The 24,167-nt window shown below is 31.0% G+C and overlaps 1 protein-coding gene across 2 annotated transcripts in view; it reads right to left on the reverse strand.

The window, feature by feature from the left end:
* Window positions 1-24,167, reverse strand: part of LOC107451748 (UDP-N-acetylglucosamine transporter) — a 63,698-nt gene that overhangs the window by 13,695 nt on the left and 25,836 nt on the right. The window contains exons 1-3 of one of the 2 annotated variants that reach the window (XM_043044120.2): window positions 7,209-7,431; window positions 5,221-5,407; window positions 628-782 (exon numbers count right to left, since the gene is read on the reverse strand). In XM_043044120.2, coding sequence (XP_042900054.1) covers window positions 628-782; window positions 5,221-5,407 — 342 coding nt within the window. In that variant the 5' untranslated portion in view covers window positions 7,209-7,431. Of the gene's footprint in view, window positions 1-627; window positions 783-5,220; window positions 5,408-7,208; window positions 7,432-24,167 lie in introns of those variants that run through there. The other variant, XM_071185463.1, reaches the window with a different exon arrangement.

A 24,167-nucleotide genomic window follows, 5' to 3' on the forward strand; every position in this document is an offset into this window, starting at 1 on the left:
CCCACTCCGTAGCCATGTAATTTGAACCTAATCCAGAAGACAAGGGAACTCCTGGATCAAGTATTGAGAGAAATTTTGCCTTTTTGGAAGAAATTTTTTATATAATTAACCTACATTTGTATTACGTGGAGAGAAAAACCTCCTACAGTTAGCCAGAGAGCAAGGGGATTCTAACCCATGATCCATCTACCACAGAGGATATTTTACAGCAGCACTGTGGTCGGTGCGGAATTTGTATTGACCAGCCATTGCTGGGATTTGAACCTAGTTTATATTATTGGGAGGCGAACGGTCTTGCTCCTGAGTCACCACGGCTCCCTATAATAGTATTTGAACATTTTTCTATGACATTACTAATGTATTCTTAATATTTTACAGGATTTGCAATGGTAAGTAAATGCCAGGACAATATTGTAGGCTAATTCCAGGATGCAACTTCTAATACAATTTTTTTCTTCTCAAAATGTGAGCAGGATTCCAAGGATTCGGTAACACAATGATATTTTAAAAGCCTAAGCAAAACTCTCAGTTTCATAATAAAGTGATTTTTAAATAGTTAATACGCTAAAAAAGTTTAATTTATCTTAGTTGAATTAAATATTAATATTAAATAATAAGGCATATTACTTGATAAGTAGCAGCATCTAAGACAGACAATGCAATAAATAATAAATTATTTTGCAATGTATATAAACTTGCTGGTATAAGTAGCTTCAAAGTTTCGACTGGTTTCTTAAAAATTTCTTGAAAAAGTAGTAATTTTAAATGAGACAAAGACCAACCTAGAAAAAACACAAAAGAAAAGTAAGTTTTATACTACTAATAATAAATTGTTAAAGCATGTTTTTTCTATAGATGTATATTTAAAACCTTTAAGTTCTAACTAGATAGCTCAATCTACAAAAAAGTGGACACAAGGAAGAAAATTTTGAAGTCCTTAAATATGTTCGAAATTTTGTTTATTAACAGTACCAATTCATATTTTAAAATTTTAACTTAGTTAACCCTTTTTAAAGCCGTGGTAAGTATACTTATCACCAATTTTCAAAGTCCATGGTGAACATTTTTACCACTTTTGATTTAGGTTTTCATTTGTTAATAACTTTAGCTTTCTTGAAGTGTGTTTGAATAAAATTCGCAACTACAGTAAACCTTGTGTAAGTTGACCACTTGTGGTGCATTGTTTTAGTGGTCAACTTATAGAGGGGGTGGGCCATTGTTTACTTTTTCGTTTCCTATATTAAGTTGCTATATATATATTTTTTTTTTTTACTTGACTTAAAAATTTTATTCAGAAAATATGCAAATGAATATCGTAAGAAATGTGTTTAAACCTGAATGAACTTCAATTTGACACACATAATTCTAATATTTAACTAATTAAAAAAAAAAAAATTATTTCGTTAGTTATGCATGCGAAGTGTTTAATAAATATAATTTCTTAAAATATCAGAACACGAAAACATGTAATTTGAAAACTTTAACAAAATAAAATTATTTGAACACTTCAAAATTTATTTACTACACTTAAAGATCAAAGACCATAAATAAAGGATCAAAGCATATTTCAGAGCATTCATTTTTTCAAATGCTCACTATTGCAACTGGAAGAGCAACTTTTCAACTAACACACCTGTTTTCAATGAACGGATGAAAGAACTGGTCAAAAGCTGACGCCTTACAGTTTTCCCTGATGGTCAACTCACAAAAGGATTTAGATTAGCTTTTTACACTATTTCACAAAACAAGTGAAATTGTAACATACATTGCCAAAATGACAGAAAATTTTCTGAATTTTTTTTCCTGGTCAACTTATGAGGGTTTTAGAAATTGACTTATTTCAGTGGTCAACATACAAGATGGACAGGTGGTCAAGTTACAAATGTTTTGCTTCTGTATATTATATAGGAAAAATTCCGTTCTTGATAGTTGAGGTCAACTTATGCAGGTGCCCAACTAACAAGGGTGGTCAACTTGGCAGGTTACACTGTATTTGTTAATTTAAGAAAACATATAAAAGTTATAAAATACACAATTCTTTTTGAAGATTGTAGCATTTATAAAATGTATTTTATAAATAAAGAAAAGTAAAAGTCAATAAGTTCCTAAAAAGTCGTGTTAAATATACTTACCACCAAAAAAATGTCATTTTTATAAACTAAATGAGTTTTTTTTGCTTATATTAATTACTATTTTTATAACAATTTTAATTCCATAAATAATAAAATTTATCTTCACTAGAAATAAATGGCCCATAAAAGGGTTAAATATGTTTGAAATTTTGAATGTTAACTGCAAAAGTGTATACCAATTCATATTTTAATAAATAAGATTGAAAATTTTGTCATTAACTTGCTTATTCTAATTCATAAAGTGACACTATGTCTGAGTAAAAAGATTGCACCAAAAATCTTTGTTTCATGGTCTTGTATAACTGAACAAGTAATTCAGAAAATCTTTAAACATTTAAATATATATAATCGGAGGGGGTATTATTCAGTGTTTTTGCCCGCAGAAAAGTGTTTCTCAAATCTTTGTAACAAAAGGTAAGTATATTTAATTTTATCCCTAATTATTGTCACATCCACAAGAGAAAGTTACATTTATACTTCCATAAAAAATTTACTTGAGTGTAAGTTTTGATACATTAAATTTAAGAACATTTGATTAAAATACTTTAAATTATAAAAAAAAATAATTCAAATTAAAGTTATCAAATGTTGCGGTTTCGACATGTTCTTATTCTAGGAGTAACATTTATTTTAAGTCCCACCAGCAACATCATTTTAATTGAACACAAATGCAATTTAAACTAACTATAAAAAAAGTTAATGCAAAAAAAATATATGCTGAAAAATATATAAATGGCAACAGTACTATACCCTTTGATCTAGTTGTGTGAATCCCAGTTAATATATAATTATGAATATTATTTCAGCATGAGGCATTATGTACAATTGTTTATTAATTCAGTTTGGACTGAAAAGTTACAGCTTTTTCAGGAAAATCTTTTCGTAAATGATAATATGATTAAGAAAATGAATTAAAAGGTAAGAATTTTGTTGAAATTAAAAAAAAGAAAAAAAACATGATTTTAGAATTTTTTTTCCTCATATAAAGCATAATTTCGTTATTTTATAGCAATTTCTCTATTTTTTAAAATAAATATAATATTAAGAGCAGATTTCTGGTCTAATTTTACTTTAATCAAATAAAAAGAAGGGAATAAAAGAAAAAAAGAATAATTGAAATTGATATTTACATTTTTATAAAGTTAGTATAAAATGTAGATACTGAGTTTGAAATTAAGTAAAATTTAGCAATTAACTTTTTCTACAATAAAATTTTTTAAATCACATAAAAAAAATATATTTGTACTTTGTTAAAGATATATTTTTGGACTTCTAGTGCTAGGTTTAGTCAATTAATACAAAAATTTATTTTTCAGAATAGGGAATAATACAGAACAATCCTGAAATCCTCAGAAAAGAGATTATAGAAAACGCCTTTAAAAATGCAGAGAGGGGAAGAGACATAAACAATGAGGAAGAAAAAAAAAAGCCAAGAAGGAAAAATAATTACAACGACAAAAGCAGAATGAGAAGCAAATATTATTACTATATCATTCATGATATTATTACTGTTCATTAATATACTAATTAAATAAAATCTGCTTTGTAAATATTTGTATACGTCATTATTTCATTGATCATACATACAAGTCACACCTACAACAAAAACTTTGAATATTTCTTACAGTAAGAATTAAAAAAGTAATTTAATTTTTTATAGAATACTTATTTAAACATTACTGTCTAACATGAAAAAATACAGTTTTTATAATTAATAGAATTTTGAGTTTTTGTAAACTAAACTCAGCGGCGCGACAGCTCAAGACCTACTGTGCCCATCCCAGTTTTCTTGACCTTGGGCTCTGGGGTGCAGGAGCAGATGTTTCGGTCAGGTGGTCAGCCGAACGCAGAACCCCCAGTGTTTAGTTCCCAAGCATGCTTGATACTCATTTATCGACCCACTGAAGGGATGAAAGGCTGAGTCAACCTTGCCCGTCCAAAGGATCGAACCAGGGACCTGTCGCACGACAGTGCTACCGCTCAGCCATCGTCTCAGTTTTTGTACTGAGAGATAAAAAATGTGTCTCTTTCATTTGCCAAAAATTATTTTTTAGAGAAACAAATAAAATACAGGGTAGATTGCAGATTTGTATTAAAATTTTTGTGAATGGTCAACGTTGAAATCCATAACAATTTGCACTAATGCTTTGATGTATAGTAATTAATTGCCAATTTAGTTTGTGTAAATGTTACATTCCCTATTTTAGATTAGGGGTAAAAAGCAAAGTAAGTTCAAGAAGTAAAAAATTAATTACTTATTCATATAAAAACGTGGAAGGACTGCAGAAATGCTGTTTTGTTTGTTAAAAATAGTCTGTGTATTAAAAGGAGTTTAATGGAACAAAATTGAAGAAAAAAGAAAACAAACAAACATATACACACATTATGTCAAAAACAAGTTTCAAAACTAATCAGAAAAAAGAGAAAAATATAAATAGTGTTAGACAAAATAAGACTTCTGACATGTCTGTCAAGACCATAGATGTCTCTTAATCTTCGATTTGCATACTATTTAAAACTAGAGTAAACTTAGACTTAAAAGTATTTTTGATCACATTTTACAGATAAACCTCAAAAGCTAATTAAATTTCAAGAATTAAAGCAAGTCTCAATACAAATTAAAAAACTACTGTACTTAAAAAGGACTAAAAAAAACAAAGAACTATAAAATTTAATAATAAAAAAAAGCTAATACAAAAAAAAAAAGTGTCAATGAAATTTATGAAGTAAAATTTTAAGACTTTTGCAGATTAATTAAAGAATTAATTTCATTTCCTGGAAACTTAAGGATAATTTATAATACCCTCTTTGCTAGTGCTTTACAATCTTTTGTCGACTGGTCCTAATGACTGCTTTCGGGGATTTAAATTTATGTTAAAGGGTCACAAAATAGCAGACCACAAATGATTTTGCATGCAAATACAGTATAAACATTTCTTCTTCTTCGTCAGCACTACAGCCTAGTGCAGGCCAAGGCTTTCTCAATTAGCTGGCCTCCAGGCAGGGCGACTTTGAGCTAGATTTAATTTAAACATTTAGAGTACATAAATATTAGAAAATTATATAAATAGATTGAAAAATACCATACCACATTCAATGCATAAAACAGCTAGGCAGGCAAGTATTTTTAAAATTTCAGATATAACAATCGTAGTTGAAGCAAGATATCTTGGTCCTGCTTGAGGAACTGTCCTTGAATATCTCAGAAGTAAAACAAGTGCAGTTGTTTGTAAAACTAGCACAGTTAGAGAAACATATTTTAAATGAGAAGACATCTAAAAATAAGAAATTCTATAAATAATAAGGGATAAAAATTATTCTATATTATAATTACCATAATAAGAAACTGTTATTATAAACAGCGTTCTGACTTTTAAAAAATTAATAAATGTAGGTAAACTTAAAATTGTGCTCAATAAAAATAAATTTAAAACTGTTTATTTATTTTTTTTTTAAACTAGTAGTTTTATTCCATTATTTTTTTCATTAGGAAAAGTTTAAAAATAAATGTTTTAAGATCAGAACATTTTTAACAGATTTATTAAAACAAAGTACAGATTTGAGCTTATTTCATATAACTTAATACCGAAAAAACTGTACTTCCAAAGCTGTATTACACAATTCCGATTTCCAACTTGTGTTTAAAGCAGTAAATGTTTTAAATGTTATTTATTAATATTATTTTTTATTTATATTACTATTTTTATTTTGGCTTTTTATTTTTATAATGACTGGACCCTATAACTGATAAAAACCAAGGACATAAAAATACTAGTTCTAGAAAAATGCAATATTCTAACATAAAGTTTTTTTAAATTAAAAATTTAGGTACACTTTTATTCGAACCCTATTAATTTATAAGATTATGTGAAAATACAACAGATCACTGAATTTTTGTTATTAATACTGCAATCAACCTGTTTTGAAATGAATGAATTTTTTAAAAAAAATGGTGGAATTTTAACAAAAATGCTACTAATTATAACATTTAAATTGGTCCTCTACTGTTATGTTTTTTATTGTTTCTTACAGGTCACTGCCTGGAAATTGCTTAAACTTGCTTGGTGATTATTTTGGTATAGATTCTAATATGGAAATATTATACATGGTAGTTATAATTAGCAGGTCACTATTTACAAAGAAACTAAACAAGACAGGCTTTTTATACTATCTTCCTCAATTTAAAAATCATTAACTTATGAATCTTGAAAAATCATTGACTCTTGAACAAATCATTAACTTATTAAAACATCACCTTACTGAATACACTATTTTAATTAAGAAAAATGTAAACATCTGGAGGGATTTAAGCTTTTGTCGCACCAACTACAATCACTAAAGCTCGAAATAGATTTTAAATTAGAATTTTTTTTTAAAAAAAAGCAAGGTTTTCCGAGGGGTGGATTCGAGTTAGATCAAGACAGGCTTATTGTAAACCTCTAGAGTAAATCCTCCTTCTTTGATGTTTTTTTTTCTTTTCTTTTTAGTATCTCGCGGGCCACTGCGTGGAAGTTGTCAGTGTTAGGTGATAATTCAGCCGCAGATCACAATACAAAAATCTTCTCTAACACGATAGTGATGATCTTAATATGTTAAAAACAGTCCCAGCAAATGAAGATACAAAAGTATCACTAGTTATGAGGGGGAGATGAACATAAAATATCAATGCAATAAAGGAAAATCTTATACAAAATATCATGATAAAAAAAATTTACTTTTTTTATTCATTGCAAAGCGTTTGTTTTAAAACTATTAAATTTTCTATACTTTTTTCAAACAAAAAATTTCATGCCTGCCAACTTTTATTCTCATGATTTTTCCAACTGGTAGTAATGTGACAAGCAAATGACAATTTAAGGCAGGAATATTTTTATATTATTCTAGAGCTTAATCGCACCATGGTTTATTATTATTTATCACATTAAACCTAATAATTAAATAGAGAAAAATAAACTTTGCTACCGTTTTAAATGCAAAAATAAAATCTTCCGGATTAAGCGGAAGAGTTGACAACTATGAAATTTTTTAAAAATAATATCAAAACATAAAATATATGATAATTATATCAACCCGTACCGTTTGTTGTGGGAATTATTGTTTACCAGATATTAATGAGGAAGAAGGAAAATTCAAATCGAAAGCAACGAGCATTCTGATTGGATGCAGAACTTTTGTATTTGATTCAAATATTCAGCAATATAAAGTTAAACTTATCATTTAGAAGATGGTAATTTCCATATTTTTATTTAGCCTGACCCCTGTTTACTTCTTTTAACAATAGGTGACGGTTACCTACTTCAGTAATTAACTGCTGCAAGCAATAATGTAATTTCTGTGAGTTGGCATTTCGCAGCGGTGATCCACAGCTTATATCAGTTACATTCTTGCTTTATACATGATCAGCGCAGACTGAGACTTATTGAACCGCGCTGGAGGATCTTGTTACAATTTGACATTTTAAAGTTTTTTTTTAATACTATTATTTTTATAGTTTTATATCTTTTTAAAACAGCTTTCTAACAGCAGCTTTTACTCGTTTTCTAAAAAATTTTGTTTAAAATTTAATGTTGTAAGAAATACAAATTTAATACAAATACAGAATTGCTATAAAAATAAGGAAAAAATGGAATAAAAGAAAATTTGATGTAAAAAAAAAATTCTTAAAAAAATTATTTTTGTAATTGCAAATAATAATTGGATGTTTCCCAGACCGTCGCCAATAGCCCATTGTGCAGCTCTAGTGCGACGTAAATTAACAACAACAGCAAATAATAATTATCAATATTAAAAAAAATTATTTTTAATAATTTAAGTGTAAGGAAAGATTAAAAAAAAGTCATAAATTAACCAAACTCAATCCAGGAAGATAAAATTAAGGAAAAGTTTAAAAGGATTTTAATCTCTATAAATAAAATGTTAAAAATTCATTATTGTAATTTTGAGTTGCAATTGCTAATGTAATGTTTGACTTGCTCTAAAGCCCGTATCCTGCTCTGCTTGTCAACAATAAAAATCTTAAGCAAAATCTTGGTGAATTTCTACACGAAAAAAAATAAGGATTCTTTCTTTAGCAGATTAAAAACAGACCATACATACTGACAAATTTTGCAAAGCCTGAGTTTTTCCGAGAGGATAATTGCTAAATAGACTTGACACTAAGAAAATTCAGGACAGCAAAATAATAGTTAACCATAGCTACCAGTTATAAACGGCTGCTACTTTTTAAGAAAAAAAAAATAAATAAATTAAAAAAATAAAAAGAAACGAATTTCGAATGGAAATTTAAGATAAGCAGAGGACATTTGTAAGTGGAACTATAAACAGTTCCTTCTCGCAGCCGTCTACTTTCTACGCCTTATAGGGAAAATTTTTCCAGTGGCAGCTAAGTTGACGTTTTAATGTATAATTCCTTATTCTGTAAATTTGATTATATGTTATTTTCCACACCACTACCTATAAATGATTCAAAAGTTCATATGAAAACGCCACTTTGTTCCAGTTTCTTAGTGGTGAGACTTTTAAAATGTTGGCAAAATTTCCATACATTCTGAAAAATTTAGTTGTCTATTATTCTATATAATATTTTGCAAAAAGCGTAGTTAGTAGTTGATAGCCAAACATTTTCACGGAGCATTTTGAGGCTGAATCAAATGACGTAGAGTTTAAAGTGCTTCAATGGGGTGATATAATCACAGTAACTTTTCATAACCATTCAATTATTAATTTTTCAAACTAAAGTTTAAGTCCATTTTTATTAATAGTAAGACTTACGTTTAAAAAATTTAAATTTCAAAGTATATAAAAATTTGTATGCCTTACAATTCTAAAATGTTTACTTCATTAACAAATTGAATTGAATTATTGAATTTATCCAAATTCCTCATTATATTTCTTTTTTGTTTTTGTGCCAAGGGCTTATAGTTTTTATGAAAGAATTATTAAAATGTAACGAATCAATCAAAACATACAAAGAAAAATGTGACAAATTGAAGTAGCATTAGAGTAACAAACATTTGAAGCATTATAGCAGTTAAACATTTGAAAGCCATCTTTTCAAAACTTCGTCTACCTCTTCCTTTAGTTTGGGCTGATAATGTACTGATAATGATCAGATGGCAAAAAACACGTTACTTCAGAAAAAGTGCGTCTTCTTAGTCAAAATAAGCAAACTCTTAGCTCGTATGACCCTTAGAAAAAGTTAAAAGTGGTTCTAATATTCCAATAAAGAAGTTACAAATTTGTTTTTATTAGCTTTCATTTTAAAATTAAAGTTTCGCTACTCGTAATTCCGTATTGATCTGGAAATATTAAACAAAGTGGTGAATACAAACGTACAAAAATAGTTATTATTTTTTTAATCTTGATGTCGCTTTTTAAATTTTCCAAGGACCGTTACAGTTAACTTTTACTTATAATTTAAGAGTTTTCTTTCTTTCTTTGAGAAATCACTATAACATTTTACAGAATGGAATAAAAATCTGACCAACCTTTCGAAAGTTATAAGGGTGATCCTTTGCTTTTTCCTTTTTTTTTCTTACTTCATATAATAAATTGTCTCTAAATCTCGAGTTTTTACATTGCAATGATTATGGATAGTAACGTTATAAAAGAAATGTTAGTTTATTTAGTTGACATTCGTATAAATTAAGTCAGCAGCCACTTAATTCTTAAATGTTTTTAGTTAACCGATTACAAATCTAAATTAGAACTAGTGATGCCAGCAGCTCTGCTTAGAGCAAAAGTTTAAGTAAGTATAAAACTTCTAGAATAAGGGTTTACAGGGTTCCCACGACCTGGAAAAATAAATGATTGGTTGCTAGGATTTTCCAAGACCACCGAAATTTGCTTAGATTTATCTTTCATTTGTGAATTACGAAATTATTCTAGAATTATCTTTTGCCTCCACATATATTCCCTTTAAATTAAATTTTTATTGATAGTTTAAAACATCTAGACACTTTAAAAGAATTTACAGACAGTGTGAACCCTGGCTGGAAATTCGCCAATGATTTCGACAACTCGTTTAAACTCTCCCCACGATATAATTACAACAAAATTTGATTCTATATGAGGCTTCGAATTTGTATTTTTGATACACAGTGGTGAAAAAATAAATTAAAATAAAATTTACTAAATTAAAACTTCCCTACCACTAGATAATGTCGATTTAGAAAGCGGAGCAAGTAGTCGAAGCTTTATCTAACTTATCTGTCCCGCACTCTTCATCGTTTTATAAGTTAAAGGATATCAGAAAATATTAGTGCTACCAGTTGTTATCTTTTTAATTATTGTATTCAACCCTAGTTAGATACGGGATCAACCGTGCGAAGATTGATTTCTGTCTTTGAAACCATATTTCTATCAAAGTAAAAAAAAAGCGCTGAATGCTTAATTTTTTTTTATTTCAAGACGTATAGGTGAAGAAGTGAACTTAAAAAAAAAAATATATGTATATATATATACAATGGGATAAATTTTTCGCCACTTCAAATAATTGAAAATTTCTTTTTTCAGTTTTTATATTTATTTAGAAACTACATAATTAAATATTACAGATATAAAAAAAATACAACAGAAATCAAAATTGTAAGAAGTGGTATAAACCAGTGATTCTTAACCTTTTTAAGCCGCGACCCAAATTTGAGAAATATGTTCATGTCGCGACCCAAAAAAAAGTCAAAATTAGGCTGAGTAAGCCACAATGACTTCTTTTAGGAGGTGTTGGTATTACTTATTATTTGGTGTATAACTAAATTTTTTGGTTCGACTCAGCGCGACCCAAGAAATATGCTTCGCGACCCAATTTTGGGTCGCGACCCATAGGTTAAGAATAGCTGGTATAAACCAACGCCTCTTATTACTTAAAGACTCCACACTGTTACTTATATTAGTTTGTCTAAAGTAAGAACTCCACTAGCCATTCGTCTGGACCCGTGGCGGTGACTATGGTAACAATATATAACTATTTCAAGTAGGGGTGTGGNAGAACAGCTGGTATAAACCAACGCCTCTTATTACTTAAGACTCCACACTGTTACTTATATTAGTTTGTCTAAAGTAAGAACTCCACTAGCCATTCGTCTGGACCCGTGGCGGTGACTATGGTAACAATATATAACTATTTCAAGTAGGGGTGTGGGGTCATTGTTTAGGACAAGTTCCGGCTTGGGACGGTGAGTGAAAGGTAATATTTTTCTCCGGTCTATTATGTTAGCCCTAGAGTGAAAAGAAGCTACCTTCTCTAAAATGCGCTATTCTTGTTTCCATAGCAGCTGACGGCCTCGGACTTTGGGGAGGGGGGTTCTTACCGTAGACAAACTATAGGTAGTCCAATCAGTACAAAGAAGGCAAACAACTTTACGAAAGAGCTATTTAAAAAAAAATAGTAAAAAAAAAGAAAGTGGTAGCAAATATATGCCTAAAAATTTGTTTAATTTATGAATATTACTGGTTTGTCTTATTTACTTGTCAACCACTACAGATTCAATTCTCAAATAAGATAAATTGCTCTCAATTACTTTTAAAATAGAATTTCGGATCATGCGCACAACTGGTTCACTTTTTAAATAGTCTGCGCAGACTGTGTGGAGGCTTTCCGATGTAGTAGGTGATGTATAAACTCAATTCATTACTTATTTATTTAATTGTTCTATCGTAACTTTCATTATGACTAATGCATTGTAAATTATTCATAATTATAGTTTGCAAAAAACTTCAATAGTAAACTGAAAGAAATATGCTAGAAAAAGACGCTAATTTTAAATATCTCTTAATTGCTTTTGCTTTTGAATAATCACCCCTTTTTATATCTTTAGTTTTTTTTTTCAAGGAAAAAAAATAATTAAAAAACCAGGAATGAGAGACAGCTTTGTTTCGGATACTATATAGATTGATCCTTTTGTGTTGAGGTGAATTAGTTCGAAACGCTTTTTTAATAAAAGGCACCATATGGAAATAAATTAATTTTTTTTATTTATTTCATATAAAAAGAAATTGTAAGTAGTAATAGTAATGTTCATTCACTTGTCACAATGTCGGAAAGGAAAACATTTCCGTATTCCGGTTATTTTTTTGTTCTACCGAGACCGGAAATTCTAATGGAAAATAATGGAAGCTAAATGCTTTGAATGTTGGCCGGACATCGGCCTATGAACGATGTTTTGTAATATAAACACTAATTTTCATGCTTGTCCTGTATTTCAGCTATTCTCCACAGGCTATTTAACAAAACATTGTGTTTTAAAATATGTAATTTTTAGTACTCGATTTTTCATAATTATCAGCCCTTCTCGCTCAAGGCACCATGAACTACCTTCCACACTCTGAGTGTTAAAATTTTTACACTTTAATGCTTAATAATCACTTTATACAATGGTTTGCTGTGGTAAATAAGCAAACTGTAAAGTATTAATGACTTCGTCTATTTTTTTATTATAGAAGGAAACTCGAGTTCAAAAGTTTAAAATTTAGCACGAAACCCAATTTAGATCGAACGAGAGGGTTTGGATAGCCTGGTTGATAGGCAGTTGGAACCATATACAAAAAGTTGTGAGTTCGATCCCCGAAGGCCATAAAACTTCCCCTGTAGTAAATGGTGACTGGTGCACGTTAAATCTATCGAGTTACAAAGTCCTCCTTGTTCCCATAACAAATCAATACCTTCGTGGATACTGAATTGGAGATTGGCCGTTCTTTGGTTGAGGTCAAGTCACGATCCGCCCTATTAACGAGTTGTGACGTGTGTGTGGTTGAAGTCGCATTCATGGCTATGGATGGCGAGGCTGAATAACAAAAAACGTACCCTCTGCCATAAATTCACTTGGATTCACCAAGCAGGCTTGATGGTATTGACAAGTGGCATTAGGAACAACAACAAAAAAGCAAGCGAAATATTAACTTTATACAGAGGAATTTCTCCAACCTGGCAATTTGCATGAAAGGGAACTCTGAAGTGATAAATCAGATATTAGTTAGCGTAGGAGATCTGCAGAAATTCTTGCATAATCTTGGCAGAAAAATAGAAATTTTGCTGAACACATTTGCTGAATAACATTGACAAAATGGTATGCATATTTTAGCAGTGCGATGCGCAGTACGCACTAAGAAATAACAAAAAAAAAGAAAGAAAAAAAATCCCAATATTTTTGATCTAATAATGATCGGTTTTCAGCGGACTGGAACTAAATTTTAATGGTTCGAGGGAGAGACTTTAAATATGCTAATTAGTTAGCACGGACGATATTTTAAGTTACGAAATCAGATACAAAAACGCATTTTCTCTGATTTTTGATCTCCGGAATACAGCCGCGTTCTGGGAAATATGGCTCCCATAGTTTGGATAGGAGAGCTGTCCAAAGTTAGGACCCTTTAATGCTAATTTTGCTTTTTTGCGTATTTCGCCATATCTCGAAAATTTTACAAGCGAATTAAAAATTTTTNTAATGGTTCGAGGGAGAGACTTTAAATATGCTAATTAGTTAGCACGGACGATATTTTAAGTTACGAAATCAGATACAAAAACGCATTTTCTCTGATTTTTGATCTCCGGAATACAGCCGCATTCTGGGAAATATGGCTCCCATAGTTTGGATAGGAGAGCTGTCCAAAGTAAGGACCCTTTAATGCTAATTTTACTTTTTTGCGTATTTCGCCATATCTCGAAAATTTTACAAGCGAATTTAAAATTTTTACCCACAGATATAAAATTCGTTTATCCAAAGATAATTCCATGCAAAACATAACTTTTAATTAATTGTTTATAATTTTATTTAATAATAGTCGAAAATATTTTGAATTGTTAGGAATATAAATTTTTACATCATTTTAAAGAATGTATTTTTCTAAGGCAAAATATAAAATTTGAAAGAAATCGCTCATAGCATTCTTGAGAAATCGAGTTTTAAACATACAATTTCTAATAATAGTAGATAAATAAATTTTCTGGAGCGATATAATTATACTGGAAGCATTTATTGAATTAAAAGTTTGAATGCAATCTGTATAATTTCTTTTGTTTAGTTATTTATATGTGCTTTTTATATGGATTTAAGCCCTCTTCTTTTTTAAGTATAATTTTATATGTTTCAAATTTAATTTAACCAACATACATTTGTGTGCAAATGTTGCACACAGAAGTCTTAAATAGGTTAATAATAAAAAAGTAAAACTCAACTTCTTTTTAATTTTTTTGGCGAACGTTGCATCATTGCATCCCTCTTGCATGGCTCTATGCCTTTTAGGAAAATTTTCTCAAGTGGTTTTTGTTTTACTATATTATTCTTGAGCCGTGATGGCTCAGGGGATAGAGCGTTTGCCTTCCAATGATGTTAACTGGGTTCGAATCTCAGCGATGGCTGGTTTTTCTTTTCTCTCCATGTAACGCAGATGCAGGTTAGTTCCATCAAAAAGTCCTCCACAAAGGCAAATTTCTCCCAATACTTGATCCAGGAGTTCTCTTGCCTTCTGTATTTGGTTCAAAATTACAAGTCTACGGAGTTAAACATTGGTAGTCGTATACCTAAAAAATTGGGTGGACTGTTCAACGACGGTTATAAAATAAAATATGTTATTTTTCGTTTTACAAATTTAATTTAACGTTATTTATCACACCACTACATGTAAATTACAAGCCAACACGTACTGCATGTAGAAATTTAGGTGAAAACCACTTACTCAGTTCTCTCATGGTGAAGCTTTTAGAATATTTGCAAAACTTCCAAAACTTCTGAAAGCTTTAGGTTTAAATTGTCTACCACTCGAAAATAAATTGCTGTTGTACTACTGGTCAAACTATATATTATATGCATAATTGCCAGCTTTTACGACTTTTGTTATCGATTTTTAGCAGTGGTAATAAAAGAGCGAAGTCAAAGTATAACAGTAATTCAGAAAATTTTCAATTTTCGAAATAAGAACCATGGTGTTTGTGACTCAGGGAATAGAGCGCTCGCCTCCAAATGAGCTGCCCCGGGTTCGACTCCCATTCATGGCTGGTTGCACTCGGCTGCACCGAGACCATAGCGCTGAAGAAAAAATGTTCCCAGTGGTAGACGGATCATGGGTTTGAATCTCCCTACCATTAAACTAACCATGGGAATTTTTCGTGGTTTTCCACTCTATTTAAAGCAAATGGTGGGTTAGTTCCATCAAAAAGTATCCACGGAGGCATATTTCTCTCAATTCTTGATCTAGGAGTTCCCTTGTCTTCTGGATTGGGTTCGAAAATGAAAGGAGGCTACGAAGTAGAACATTAGTAATATGTAAACTCTAACATGGGTCTATATGTGATAAGTCTCTCTCTCTGTATATATATATATATAACGTCGTTGCCGAGTGGAAGGATTAAAACAGGTCATAGGTCGGGAAGGAGGGTACAAAATTTATTTATTAATTATTAGACAAGAGCAGTCATGAGAATGAGTNAATTATGAATATATAAGACTCTTATTCAAGAGAAGGAAAGCAAAAAAAAAAAAAACCGAACGAACCCGTATTCAGAATTATGTGTCTAGGTTATGAGGTAATTTATACTAACAGTGATACGGGTTTGTTCTATATTTATTGCGTAACTATAGTGTTCTAATGGCAGATTGCTTCAGATGTAGAGGAGTTGATATCATTTTTTCTTCAGGGCAACGAAAACGTAAGTATGTTTCCTTTATCTGATTAGTATATAAATTCACGAAATATTAAATCTTTGTCATTAAATAGCATAAATCGAATTATAATCAACATCAGCTTAGACCATTCGCGGCATTAACTGATTCGTCGGAATTTTGAGATATATAATGGAGGAATGTGTGAAGTGGAAATAGAATTGGGGGAAGAGGGGTTTGCCTAGCACCAAATGGTAGAGTCAAGAGTGAGAAACCAGTCGGTTAAACACATGATGAAATTCAGTTTAGACAAAGGCTGAAAACCTCTATACAGTATAGCCCCGCTATAGGGAACACGGTTAATAGTGAACTCTCGGATATAGTAAACGAAATGTTCGCTCCCGTGCCTTGCTAAACACGTATAATGTTATTTTTCGTGGATATAAAACTCAGCGGTGCGACAGCCCGTAGAGTGCCAAGGCCTACTGTGCCCATCTCAGTTTTCTTAACCTTAGGCTCTGGGGTGCAGGAGCAGATGCTCCGGTCAGGTGGTCACCCGAACTCGGAACCCCCAGTGTTTAGTTCCCAAGCATGCTTGGTACTCATTTATCGACCCACTGAAGGGATGAAAGGTTGAGTCAACCTTGCCCGGCCCGAGGTTCGAACCTGGGACCTGTGGCACGACAGAGCGAAGCGTTTCGTGGGTATAGTGAACCGAAAAAAGATAGGAAGTTGGATATTATGAACTTTTTTCCTTCTTCGACTTCTTCATTTTTTGTAATAATTTTGAAATTTCTTCTTCAAAATAAATACATATACCGATTTTTAAAACCATCTACAGCATGGAATGTAGCAATAAGCATTTTTTTTCGTGTTTGTTTCATTATTGAATAGCATTATTGAATTGGTTCAGCATTCAAACAAGTCGCAATCTTCCAGTATCTGGACAAGTGCCTCAAGTCAAAGCCAATGAATTTGCTAAGCAATTTGGTGAAATTGCTTTCATGTGCACGAATGGCTGGTTAGACAGGTTTAAAAAAGCGGAGTAACATAAATTCAGGAAAAATTATCGGAGAGTCGGGAAGCGTTTCTATATCTGATGATGAGGATTGCTCATCAGTTAAAGATTACTAATTTTTTGGTACGCAAGAGCTCCGTGGGCGGTTATATATGTATATATTGCTCATCTGCTGGGGGAGTTCTTCTTGTGACGATAAGTCAATACTTAATAGCAGTGACTTATTGATGGTAAGAAAATAAGTTAATACTGCTAAGTTATTTAGATGACATTTTGTTGAGAGCACGTAGTTTTAAATATGTCCTTGTTTCATCCTGTACTGGCAAGTTCAGTGAAAAATAAAACTCAGATAAATATATTTTCAGTTTATTTATCGAAGCGTTGAATATCGTTGTTTAAAGTTGAAGGATAACTCAACCATTTGTTTTGGGTCAATCAACACGTGGTGCGTGGAAATGGTGTGATAGCTTCAGAATAACGGGATGTTGGAACAATTTCGGAGCAACAGAAAATGTGAAAAGAATAACACGTTTTTTTTTTAACTAACATTATTTTTTTAAAAAGAGGATGATGGCGTAAGACTTTGTCAAGGTCTCAAGAGTTAGTAATAGCTAGTTAATCTCTTTGCCATCTCATGATGAAAGTGTACATGAAATCGAATTCCGGGAGGTTTTTTGGCAACTCTATTATGGTTTTTGGAGAAATAAATCAGAAGAGGCCGTGATCACGTATAAGTTTGAAGGTTATTTCTGATGGGGCAGTGTCTGCGTTGCATCCAGAATACAGATGCTAATGAAAATCGGGGTCAAATAAAGTATAAAAAATGCGCCACTATTCAGAAGTGTTAAAATTGTGTAATTTCGTCCATTTTGTGAGATTAAAAAGTTTTCAACAAAGTGCATTGATGTCTGATAATGTGTGTATAATTCGAAATAATGCATACATACAGGCCTGCCATCTATAACGCTTTTTTTTGTTGCTAAATATTTTATAGAATGGTAGACATTAAAAAGCCAAAAACTTCATAATTTTTGGTAAAAATTCCGAATTTGGTCTTAAGTTTAAAAAAATCGGCAATTGGTTTGAGTATGAAATGTTGCTTAAATTCGTATTAGTATATGAATAGTGGTTAAAGGTTTTTTTTTCGATCTAGATAAAAGAAATTATAAGAAACTAAAAAATTACTTCTTTTAATTTAAAAATTATATTTATTTTTAAATTTCTTTGAATTACAATACTTCAAAAATATCATATTTAAATGTCTATTGAAAGCTGTTTTAAGTGATTTATATTATATTTTTAACTTTTATCGTGCACGCAGGACGTCATAGTGTTTTTTCCCTTCAAATAGTACAGTATCTCTAATTCGGTACCCCCAGGGGTATAATTTGTTATGGGAACATGGAGGACTTCATGATTTGTCAGACTTAACGTGCACCAGTCACCATTTACTACAAGGGGAGTCTTTGACCGGCTGGATTCGAACTCCCATTCTCACGAACGTGAGTCTAGAGCCCTGCCAACTAGGCCATCCCGACCCTGGCTGGCATCTCCGAAACAGCGTTTTAACTCGGAATGCAAAAATTTAATCATTTGTTTAAGAATTAAAAACAAAAACTCCCATATTTTAAAGAATACGCAAAACTTAATCAGGCACATTGTCCTCTATATATTTGACTTTCCCTTTTTTAAAACTATGCGTTTGATTTTTAAAATGTTTTTCTAATAACCTTCATTGCGTTTTTAGCAACAGATTTTTTAAAAAAAAATTTCTTACAACAGTGCAGCTATTTTCTTAATTTTACAGGATTCCGTTTTTTTTAAAAATTTTATTACTTGTAAAAAAAAAATTTTTTTTTTAACCAAGATTAGATAAAACTGTTATAAGTAGGATCAATTGTTTTTTTTCTTCTTAGTTAATTCATAATCAGTTATTGTTTTGAATTAAATGATAATAAAATATTCAAAGAAACCGGAATATAAAGTGTTAATGTTAGGAAAGGAAGTACTTTTCTTTTCTACGTAGTCCTCAACTGTCACTCTTTTTTCTAAAAGAAAATGTTTCTCATTCAAACCATTTGAGTTCTTTGATAATGAAGAATGTCAGGATAAAAATTAACAATAAAACATTAGTAATAGGAAAATTATGTAGTCATGTTCATGAATGATAGCAAAAATAAATAAATTTCTCCAGCATTGATGGAATTTAGTCATGAAACTGCCACAAAATTAATATTAAAAATTCAAAAATTGGCAATTTTTTCGTATAAAATATACAACTGTATCAAGCACAATACTCTATGTTTGTAAATATGGTCAAGAATTTCAATGGTGAATTAAATAGCAGCTGTCGCTGAAAAAATAATAATCCTCTGAGAAAGTACAATGCAAGTCAGAAAGTACAAAAATATAATAAGCCTCTTAGAAAGTACAGTGCAAGGGGTACTCATGAAGATGTCCTTTTAGCTTCAATGGTATATTAAATAGAGGCCGTTGCTAAAAATATAATAATCCCCATAGAAAGTACGATGCAAGGGATACTCACGAAGATGTCTTTTCAGCTTCAATGGTAAATTATATAGAGGCCGTTGCTAAAAATATAATAATCCTCTTAGAAAGTACATAGCAAGGGGTCTCATGAAGATTTTCTTTTAGCTTCAATGGTCGAAATCCCTTACATAGAGACAAAATGGTTAGAGATCCCACTAATTGAAATTAGCGAAAGAACGGAAAAACATATTGATATATCTTAAGAATTTATCAAAAAACTATTTTAAGACCTATTCAGAATCTGATCTAAAACAAACTGTCAGACATTAAGTAAATTTTATATGTCTTAGATTCATCAGACTGTCATCAATATCTTTTCTTAAAGAATTGAACTAAGCGCTTGGTCCTTTAAATTACATTTATATTCATTTTCTTCTGACTACCCTTTTACTGTTTTAATTGTTTGTAGTGAGGCATTTAACAATTATCTTTTCGTCTCTTGTTATGAACAATTGCTAAACATGAAAATCAAATGTTATGATATTAGTTCCATCAAAAATTTTTATATTTTCTTACTTATTACCACTGATTTCACAAAGAGTTCAGCAAATTTTTCGAATTTAGAAAGGATAAATCAGATGAAAAGATCCTAAAATACTGGACCAAGATAAAAGCAAAAGTTTTTACATTTAACCATTTCAAAAAATTTGCACTGACGAGCAAGTAGCGTACAGTCCTGTCATTACGAGAACTGCTCCTGACTGAAAATTTTAGTATGCCATTTTTTGTTCTGTTTCAGCCAGATCAGTCGTATGCCTCCTATAATTAAAAGCATCCACACGGTTTCTAATAGATAGTACGATCAGACCACTATGAAGGTAAATCAGTTAACAAAAGAGTCATTTAATTAAAAATCAATTAAAAAAAAGAAAGTGGTAGCAAATATATGTCTAAAAATTTGTTCAATTTATGAATATTATTGGTTTATCTTATTTACTTGTCAGCCACTACAGATTCAACTCTCAAATATAGACGATACATTTTTCTCTCTTACTTTTAAAATAGAATTTGGGTTCATGCGCACAACTGGTTCTCTTTTTAAATAATCTGCGCAGACTTCTTATAAAATACTGAGTGGAGGTTTTCTGATGTAGGACGTGATGGTTAACCGCGGGTGTTTCAGATTTTTCTGCTCATAATAATATTAGAAACAAAAAACTATGCGGATTACATGCAGACTTGTGGGGATCTCAACTTTTTTTATTTAGAAGTTATATCAGTCCTACATATTGAATAGCCGTCCTTGAAATAACTGTATTTAACACAGTGATAAAACGAATCAGTTACAATACAATATGAATCACAATAGACCGAGGTTAAGCCTCACATATCAATAGAATTTAGAGGATTATTACATGGAAAAAACATCATGGTGTCACATTCAGTGGAGATATGAAAACATTTGTCATTGACACGGTTCATGACAAAAAAATAATAAATTTTACTTTTTTTCGAATATGACTTTCGAATTTTAATAAAGAGCGGAAGATAGATAAGGAAAGTAGACAGAGCGTTTCGATTCAATTCCCTATTTTTACTTTCTTGATTTGAACTTTTATATTATGCAATGCTTAACATTATTGTTGCTTATCCTTTTGTTTTTTAGCTTCCTTGCAGAGTACATTAATTTAAATTAATTACGAAAAACAAACTTGTGGTTGCAGTGTCCATTGAAAAATAAAAAAAGCTGTTGGAATATGGAATTTTCTTCAGTTTTTTGGGAAGAAAAGGCAATGGACGCAGCACATCGAATTTACCTTAAATTTGTTCTGTTTTAGTCTCTAATTTATTTTCAAAAGAAATATCACCGCTTCAGAACTAAATATAATCAATTAAAATATTAACTTATTCTCGTAGTCAAACTGCACTGCAGACATTCCAAGAGCTTTGGATTCTACAAAATGCTTTAAAAAACGTTACTCATCTATAAATTTAAATTTGAAGATTTTCGGTCAGTTTTTTTTTTTTATGGCTGATCGCTGCTCATGGGTGAAAGCCCTTATATAGCAAGACGGAAAAGAGAAAAACCTGGTACGTAAAACATTTCATTCCAGCATTTTTTTCGAAAAAAATGAAATATCTGTAACTATCAAGATTTCTTTTATAATTCTGGCATATATATAAAACTGCTTCTTTTCCAAGATAAAGTGGATATTGTTGAAAAATTTATAAAAAGAATAAGTAAGCTCCTCCCCAAAACTAGTTATAACTGGAAAGGTTTTACTACCAGCCTTTCCTCGTTTCCGTCTCGCTTTCACCCATGTCGCTGCTTAACAGTAACAGTCCTGCCAACTTTCTACGCTTTTTGGAAAAATTTCTTCCATTGATACCATTATTTTTTCTTATAAATTTGACTTGAAATTATTTTTCGCACCAATACTTGAAAGTTATTCAAAACCTTACATACTAAGTCACGTTGTTCTAAACCTTTCGCATGAATGGGATAGGGGTCGCTTCGCGACCCAGGTGCCCAATAAAATTAAAACACTAGGACTAGGACTAAATCTTTCGTTGTGAAGCTTTTAAAATACCTGCAAAACTACCAACTTTCTGTAAGCTTTAGTTTTTAATAGTCAACCACTCAAAAAAATATTTTGCAAAATGAGTATTAATTGGAAGCATTGCAATTATAAGGTGGTGCTTCACTTACGCCTTTTAATTATTTAGAAATAAAGTTGAGTTAAAACTCTATAAATTGATTTTACTAACCAAGAATCATGCACATAAGCACCACCAATAGAATATTTTTTTGCAGTCCGGAGCAAGTTAGCATCGCTGAGATTCCGTCATAACAAAGATGAATCATATCTTCCTGATTGCGACTGTCCCTTTCTCTATTTTAAGGAATATGTTTTTGACGAAAATCCATCATCATTATCAATGTGACCAGACCAATGTGTGTGTGTGTATCTAGACAGCCCAATGTGAGCCAATGCATTCCTCTGAAGATTTCTCCATGATGACTTCCGATTTATCTTTGATCTCCAATTCTTTTCATTAATTGCGAGAAAATCAGACTCCACTGAGTCAGCCCATCTCAGCCGCGGCCTTCCCCGCTTTCTTTTTCCAGTGGGTCTAAAAAGCAGTATCTTTTTTATCGTTTGGTGTCGTCACTCATTCGAATCACGTGAGCGATCCAATTCACTTTATTTATGTTTATGTATTTAATAATATCAGGCTGTTTATAAATCTTGTACAGTTCAAAGTTAAATCTCCTTCTCCAGTTATTGTTTTCATTTACAGCACCAAGTATACCCCGCAAAATCTTTCTCTCAAATATTGCGTTACAATTTTCCTCCACTTTTGTCATTGTCCAAGCTTCAGTAGCGTATGTCAAGACTGGCCGGACAAGAGTTTTGTAGATTTAGAACTTTGTTTTTCTGGAAAAAACCTAGATTTAATAAATCTTCTCAGCCCATAGACAGCCCTATTCGCCAGATAGAGTCGGTTTTTTATTTCAGGAGTAATTCTGTTATCAATGGTAATAATTGATCCTAACTAAGTAAAACTACTGTTTCAAATCTATAAGAATTTATTTCAAGATAGGGGTCTGGGACTCTGTTTCTTGAGAATAACATATATTGACGAAAATCCTAATCCTTCTAAAAAAAGTCTATGTTTGATCCGAAAAAGTACGTTTTTGCGTCCGATTTCATAACTTAAAATAACATCTGAACTAATTAACCAATCAACGCAGAATTAAAAAAAATTTTTTTTTTCATTATTTTGTATTAATTTAGATCAAAATAAGTGAAAAATATTTTATTTAGCTCCTTAATATTTTATGGTTATGAAATACAGCATGAAACACCGATGTCTTCTTCTGCATTAAAGGTAAAATCTTCCAAAAGCGGGTTTTTTCCAATAATTTTTCAAACTTGCACTTATTTGCAGTTGTTTACATTTAAGGGAAGTAATTATTCATCATTGAAATTTCTTTAAATTACGAAATCAATTATTTATAATATTGTAAAACTTTTTTTGATTTATACTTTAGCAGGGTTCCCACGGTCCTTGAGAATTTTAAAAAGTGGTAGTAAAAATAAAAGAAATTTTGACATTTTTATTTCTGTGTAGCCACCACTAAAACTTGTTTTCTAAAAAATGTATATATGCACGAAAATTTCAGCACTTAACGATAAAAAAGTATATTAAAATAAAAAAAGTATATTGGAGGTCCACCCTAAATTTGCTACCACTTTTTAAATTTTTCAAGGACCGCGGGAACCCTGTTTAGTACAAATATACTTCCGATAATCTGATTTTTTTAGTGGTTATTGAAATATTTTTTAAAATATAAAAACACAAACATATACTTTTATATTTTTGTATACAAAATATTGTATTTTGTATAATTTATTCAAAAATTTGCTTTTTTTTTCATTTTTATCTGCTTTTTTTAAATCAAATTGTGAGAAAAAATGATTGAAAGGGACACAAGGGTCCCATCTGAGTAAAAGGGCTAAGTTAGCATTTTTCAAATTTATCCCTCGAACTATATACAGGGTGTCTCAGTTAAGCGTTTCAGAACTTCTAAGAGGGGTAGGGGGCATCCTGACGACTCGAAATCATATAGCAATGTGGGGTCGGAAATGCTTTCCTGAAGCGGTGACGTACACAGAAGCACCATNAAACAATGCCTGTAATTTCTGTTCTTTTTATATTTTCTTTTTTCTTATTTCCTGTCTTTTTAATCTTGCCACCACAATGTTGCATAACATAAAATGTTTTCAAACAATGTAAATTATTTCATGATGAATGGGTTAGGGGCTGCTGCGCGGCCCAGGCACCCACCTTGATTTAAATAAAGAAAGAAAAAGAAATTAAGAGAAGGGTCGTAAGGCCTCAGACGCCCAGTTCCATTACAACGAA

The sequence above is a fragment of the Parasteatoda tepidariorum genome, chromosome 9 (assembly GCF_043381705.1).
Source record: "Parasteatoda tepidariorum isolate YZ-2023 chromosome 9, CAS_Ptep_4.0, whole genome shotgun sequence".
Lineage (NCBI taxonomy): Eukaryota > Metazoa > Arthropoda > Arachnida > Araneae > Theridiidae > Parasteatoda > Parasteatoda tepidariorum.